The sequence below is a fragment of the Haliotis cracherodii genome, unplaced genomic scaffold, assembly GCF_022045235.1.
Source record: "Haliotis cracherodii isolate W230 unplaced genomic scaffold, xgHalCrac1.p SCAF_1, whole genome shotgun sequence".
Lineage (NCBI taxonomy): Eukaryota > Metazoa > Mollusca > Gastropoda > Lepetellida > Haliotidae > Haliotis > Haliotis cracherodii.
In genome coordinates, this window is record NW_027266264.1 from 30,574,296 (window position 1) to 30,581,326 (window position 7,031).

The 7,031-nt window shown below is 42.2% G+C and overlaps 1 protein-coding gene across 1 annotated transcript; it reads left to right on the forward strand.

Moving 5' to 3' along the window:
• The first annotated feature begins 1,173 nt into the window (after positions 1-1,173).
• Positions 1,174-6,715, forward strand: LOC139463299 (protein D2-like). The gene is made up of 4 exons (XM_071244573.1): positions 1,174-1,362; positions 3,476-3,590; positions 4,318-4,407; positions 6,434-6,715. The coding sequence occupies exons 1-4, from the start codon at positions 1,259-1,261 to the stop codon at positions 6,647-6,649; spliced, it is 525 nt and encodes a 174-aa protein (XP_071100674.1). The 5' UTR covers positions 1,174-1,258; the 3' UTR covers positions 6,650-6,715.
• Positions 6,716-7,031: the final 316 nt, after the last annotated feature.

Here is a 7,031-nt window from a genome sequence, read left to right on the forward strand (position 1 = left end):
TTTTATTGCAATATAAATATTGATTAACGATCAGATCTTCTTCACTGGCGCCACCATTTTGTTTGAAGCAAATGCAAGTGATATCAGAGGTGGAATCTGATTGGTCAATGGGAGGGACATAACTCGCAATAGCCACGGGTGGCGCTACGATCAAACCCAGAAACTCAGAACTAGTTCGGCAAGGGTGGAAACTGGACTTTTACAGACAGGTAACTAACTCCCTTGCCTAGGGAAAATGAGTTTGGGAAGAAGTGGACATTTGACGGTGACAAGTCTGGTGAATACGAAGAATGATCAATTAGTTTAAAGGCACATTCGTGCATTGCAGCCATGGCAAAAACAGACTTGTGAACATGTGCATTGTCCTATTGGAATAATCTCCTTATAAAGTAGATAGTATTGCACAGATCACAACAAATGATACTTTCTAAAAAAAACCATCTGTGCCAAAGGACCACGAATATAATAATATAGTTTAATATATTGTAATGATTTCAGTTAGCTCCTGACTGCATGATTGTTTGGAAGTAATTATCAAGACTGTATGGGTATAAACCAGACTGTATATATTATAAATAATATAAGAAATATTAGCATCAATATATATAAGCAGTATTGCTATGAGCCGCTTTTAGAACAATACCACAAGTATTCTGGCGTAGAACACCCGATCTTCGTTTCACACATTGTACCCATATGGGGAATAAAACCTAATGCTTTGACCACTGGGCTACTCTACCGGCCCATATATACTTGATAGTTGAGGTGCACAAAGATCTGAAACGTTGCATGGTGGCATCCACCTCTATAACGTTCCCAAGCCTCACTACCCCCCCCCCCCCCCCCACACACACACACACCCCCCCCCCCCCCCCCCACCCCCACCCCACCCTCTCCCCCTTCCCTCCCCCTCCGGCACCGAGTATGGACACATTTCATATTTGAAACTAAAACATATTACTTTCTTAATTACTATGATTGCAGTCTGATATTGGAGATTCGGATCAATTGGGTCATATGTGTTAAACATGAGCCAGCCGCTTCTCTTTCATGCGGGCAACACGTTGAATCGACTTTCCATAAAAAAACATATACGGCAGTTATCTACCTTTCCATAGAAATTTGGACAAAGTCTATCTTACCGACTTGCACTTATTCAGGCTGTGAATTGGTCGACGTGGTGTCATTTGAAGAAATAACTAAGCCACCGTGTTTACTCCTAAAACCGAGGTTCATCTGTTCAACTACGTCATCGAACATGCATCACAGTACGGCATGGTGCATGTTCGTCCTCCTGACGTTAGTGGCGTCAGTGATCCACGTGACACTGCCATGCAGAGTAGACGGAGATATCTGCCAGAGGTAGGCCATGTTCAGCTGCAATACCTATATGAATTCATAATAGGTTGATCAGTGTGTGTGTTATGAAAGCAGTGTATGTGCGTTCGAACATAGGAGAGAGGGTGCGCTTGAGATTGCATGCGCTTACTATCGTCCCCTCATCTTCTTTAAGGGATAACACCCGACACGAGTTCCTGGTTCTACCACCAGAGCATGAGTTATGATTATAAGGGATGTTTTAAGGGTGGATCTGCGGTTAACGATACAATTATCACGTTGTGCGTAAATAAATTAGAGTGCCAACCCCCTGTTCCCCAGAATCCCGAATACCAGGTAATATTTCACTCTTTGATTGCTCACCCCTGAATCCCAAATACTACTTAAAATAAAACTCAAAAACATTGAGAAAAGGGTGGGATTTGAAGTTAAATTACTGAAACAGATATCGAATTTTTTTAAAAAATGAAACAAATACTTACACCGTATTATTTAAATGTTGAATCTGCGTACCAAATACCATTATATTTGCGTCCCGCGTACAACAATGGCGAGTCTCAAATACCCTCCAAATAGACCCCCGAATCCCGCCTACGAAAAGGGGGTTGGCAGCCTCAGAAATGTCTTTGACATTTATGCATAACTGTCCTGCGAAAGCAGCACACTGTACTCAGTGCAATTTTAATGTTTCTACTGCCTGAAAAAAAGTACAGTCAAGCTAATGAATTGAAAACTGAATTTTTGTTGACTTGATCGGTTATAGAGATGGAATTTGAAATTGGTAGCGATGGTCAATATAAAAATGTTTAAAGGTATCCTTTAGTTTTGAGTTGAGTCCCCACATCTGACTCCCTGCATATATATTATTATTCTGATCAGTGCACATACAATCTGCATGATGTATGCTGCAACAGTTATATATGCAGCTAGTCGAACATTATAGTAATCAAGCTGACCTTACTAAATGTCAGTCAGTATCAGCGGAGTGGGTGAATAGAGTTTAAGGCCGCTTTGAGCAATATTCCCATGTTCCAGCAACAATACGGCAGGAATGTGCCCAACACATTTTACCCTGAGGGGATCGAACCCGGGGCGTCAGCGTAACCAACACACGCTCTTATTAACCAGGATACTCAACTGCCCCAAGTTCAATGGAAATGAAAAAATATTCAATCGTGTTAAAGTATGTGTTCAGCACAGAATAGTATCAGTTAACAACATCTAGAATTAATTATCCATTGCACGAGATTCGCCGCCTTTTCTGTGGCAACATAATGTCAGGAGAACTTCCGCGTGTCAAGTCCATCTGATGGTGACACTGGTCTTCCATACCCTAAGTCGTTATATATGGTATAAGACGGCTTACAGACCAATCGACCATAAACAAGGTATGTGGGAAAATATAGTATTATACTTCCAGTATAAAGCGTTTTCTTTATAAACACGAGTCTGATAGATATATCTACGACCCAGAACAAGGTACTTAATATGATGTCAGGCAAATATCATGTATATGCATTTGTCCCATGCATCAAACTACAGCCAAACAGACCTCTCCTGGCTGATGCATGAACCACCCTCCTGCGAGGCCTTCATACTTGCATCATATGCAAACCGGGTACCATTAAAAATAGGCTTTCAAGTTCCGGAACAGATGGCTCCAGTTGCCAGGTCTATGGTGAAGATTGTTCGTCTCATCCTACTGACCATACGTTTTAACAACTTTAAGTTTCACGGATTTTATTTTTATTATCATTTCGACAACCGACCGAAGGCTTTGAAAATAAGTAGTCACTGTCAGTAGACCATCTTATAAAAAGAGAGGCATAAAGAGGTTGGTTTGTTGTTTAACGCCGCACTCAGCAATATCCCAGCTATGTAAATAATCGAGTATGGACCAGACAATCCAGTGATTAATATCATGAGCATCGGTCCACGCAATTGGGATCGATGACATGCATCAGGCAAGTCAGCGAGCTTAACTACCAGATCCCGTTAGTCGCCTCTTGCGACAAGCATAGTCGCCTTTTACGGCAAGCATGGGTCGCTGAAGAACTGTTCTACCCCGGATCTTCACGGGTCGCATAAAGAGGAGTATAATACTGTACTATCTTATATATAAAGCTTTTTCTTACAGAAACTCCCTATTGACCATCTCATTTCCTTCGAGTTCAACCGTGCGATGTAACGAATTACTGGTCCGTCACCAGACAGAGGCCATGCCAACTGTGGAGTTTGCAGAGGCAGAAAGTGTAAGTTGACGGGTAGAATAACCGAGGGTGTTGTCTTATTTGGTAAGTGTGTCCCGAACAGCTGGTGTAAGTGGATTTGCTTGAGGCATATGAAGTTGTAATTGTTTAAATTATATATGTACAATGAATTTGATTGACACGTAATGATACATGTTGACAACATATTATGTTACACTTCAACCACGGTATGGGAGCACGGGTGGCCCAGTCGTCTTAGGTGCCGCGATTCGTTGTGCAGAGTTGCGTCCCGTGGGCACGCCAGAAACCTATGATTGTGGGTTCGAATCCCGGTTCGCCCCAGTTATGTTTCGAGGTTTGTCAGCACCATACCCGTGCTCGTGGGTTTCACCAAAGTGGTAAACGTCTGAGACCTGCTTTCCTCCCACATTAAGCTGACACGCCGCGATATAACTGGAATACTGTTAAAAGCGGCGTTAAACCCAACTCACTCACTCACTCAACCACGGTACAGGTTAATGTTTGATCACGATCTTAAAATCCACATTTCGATTAGATCAATATCAATGAAAACATGATGAAATGTTGCATTTCGAATTGTTTGCAATTACTTGCGTGTAAAATTTTAAGAAAGCTCATGGAAAGCATATTAAACAGCAGTACACATTAAATAACAAGAGCTTCTTCGCCTAGCTTTAAAAGAGGGAGCCGAAATCCCCCGCTCCCGAATATCAACTGGTCTGTCCCTAAGTATATATTCATCTTACAGGGACAGAAGTATCTATTTGTAATGCTGGATCCGGATGTGCCTACTTCTGGCTGCTCATACCTCCACGCCATTGCGATTGTCGACTTCCAGGTAAATTTAGGGGGCACTAAGGTGGCCATGTGGTTAAGGGGTCAAAAGAGAGAGAGAGAGAGAGAGAGAGAGAGAGAGAGAGAGAGAGAGAGAGAGAGAGAGAGAGAGAGAGAGAGAGAGAGAGAGAGAGACCCTCGCCCTAAAAAGGACTCAGTCACACATTCAGGATTTTTACAGTCGTCCTTGTCACACCGTTCACGAATAAAATTTATCAAAAGTGATTCGTGGCGGGTAATTCACAAACAATCACATATTGTTCAGGAACCGTCCCGACTGAGCTGTTTCCAGGCGAATTCGTCCCGATTCTCCCGTTCTCAATCCGAATCTGATCCGATTGCTATCTTCCGCATGGTAAAAAAACGACCGAATCTGTCCCGACAGCTTTCCGATTCTCCCGAATGCAACGGCAAGATATGGACGTAATCTGGACTCAATCGACAAGAAACGGTAATGAACCAATTCATGCCCGTTCATCACGACAGCGTCCCGACACCGTCCAGACAACACAGGACATTGTTACGATTTTGATCCGATACAGCAGAATCTGCCACGACATAGTCACGGTTGTAATCCGACTAGACAAAATCGGCTGAGTTTCCCGAATGTTACGGGACGCACCATACTGTCGGGAGTGCTTAGCCGAACTCTCTGGACCTCTCCCGATCTGCAGGACTCTGTAACGAACGTACTAGTATACGACTACGTTCAGACAATGATAGGACATTCCAGACCATTGAGGATAGTAATCCGACTTTTTCAAATTTCGTGTCGTAGCGCTGTCTGATCTCAAACGGGAGCCATAATCTGCACTCTGTGAACCTGGCCTTAAAGGGGAAGTGTACACGCAAAAATCACTTTCTTTCTTTTTCTAAACAAAACGCAATTTTAGAATTAGTTAGTATCTGTGTTTGAAAATATACACTCATTTTTTTTCACAGTGAAAGTAGGAAGCTCACAATAGTGTGAAAGTGATATGCCGTTATGAGGCCTTCGTTTTACGAGCGAAATAGGCCTGAGTTATCCCCCTTAGATTATGACGTAATTGGTGCCAATTCAACTGGGTCCCTGTCTATTCTCAACGCAAAAGATATCAAGGACCAGTTTGCGGTAAAACAACATGGTCTACGACACACTCCGGCGCAGTGGTGTCTCAGCATAACACAATTCTGGCTGGCATCTGAGATGCTAGAATCACAAAACTGTACCTACCCCACGTGAAGCGGCTCTAACAAAGCATGATGACGTCATAATGTTTATCAATTGGCACCAATGACGTCATATTGCAAGGGGCATAAGCCATTGTGTTTTTGTTATGGAAATAGAACACTTGGTAAATGTGAAAAATATGAATCGTTTTAGTGCCAAAAATATGTTAATTAAATATGATGTTTTTATATTTTTGTCTATGACACTTCTATGTTAACACTTTTAATGTGGAAAAAGTACAAGAAAAAATGGTTCATTTCCGTGTGAACTTGCCCTTTAACACCGCACTCAGAATATTCCAGCTACATGACGGCGGTTAGCAAATATCCACATCTGTACATATGGGTAATATAAATCTGCGCATCTGCGATACGATAACACATGCATCAACCAAGTCAGCGAGCCTGCAGCTGACCACCCGATGCTGTTAGTCGCCTTTTACGTCAAGCATAGTCGCCTCTCAACACATGTATGGTTTGCTGACCATGAAGACTAATTCTAACCCAGATATTCACGAGATTTAGGTGTCAATAATTATGTCTGGAACGTATACACATTATAAACACGCAGCCACTAAACTTCAAGTTAAGTTAGATAAATGTTGAGCTTTTCAGGATTTAAATCCGCGTTTAAAAGTGGCATCATGGAAAACGTTCTCTTCGAAATAAACACCATTTAAGATTTGAAATGCTACAGTTTATAAGTATGAAAAAAAGTGCGTAAACAATTTTCCCATGGCAATATAAGTCTTGTTAAATGTTCAATGAATGGGCCTGCATGGCATGCGTTATATCCGGGTAATATTATGGAATTCTTGCAGAATGGTCAACTGGCGTTCCAGAAACGCCTGGTGGATTATATAAAGCCATCGCCACCAAGCGGCACACACCGATACCAGATGTACTTGTACACGTGGCCGAGTGTTGACGACAGCGTCGTGTACGAACGCCGACCCTTCGACGTTTCTAAATTAGAGGAAGACAACAACCTCAGCGAACCGGTAGCCCTGTTCCAGTTCCGTGTTTCCAGTAACTGAAACAATTCGAGACAATTCCCTTTTCAATGTTTCATCATTTGAATAAATTATTCAGATCGTGCTGAATTATCATAATGTTTGTTTGTTTGTTGTTTAACGCCACACTCAGCAATATTCCAGCTATATGACGGCAATATGTAAATTATCAAGTCTGGACAAGGCAATCCAGTGACTGATATCATGAGCATCGATCCACGAAGATATATATGATGATATGCATCATCATGGTCAGCGAGCCTCACCAGATCCCGTTATAATCGCCTCTTACGGATTGCTGAAGACCGACTCTAACCCGGATCTTCACGGGTGGAAATTCTATCACAATAAAATGAGTGACTGTTTGAATAAGCCAGCTGTTCTTTACGCGGTTTTTAACAGTATC

Excerpts from the sequence above, each read along its gene's own strand:
- LOC139463299 (XM_071244573.1), top strand. The coding sequence starts at position 1,259 with ATGCATCACAGTACGGCATGGTGCATGTTCGTCCTCCTGACGTTAGTG. Across the intron at positions 1,363-3,475 it reads GACGGAGATATCTGCCAGAG|AAACTCCCTATTGACCATCT; the intron begins GTAGGCCATGTT and ends TTTTTCTTACAG. Across the intron at positions 4,408-6,433 it reads TTGCGATTGTCGACTTCCAG|AATGGTCAACTGGCGTTCCA; the intron begins GTAAATTTAGGG and ends GAATTCTTGCAG.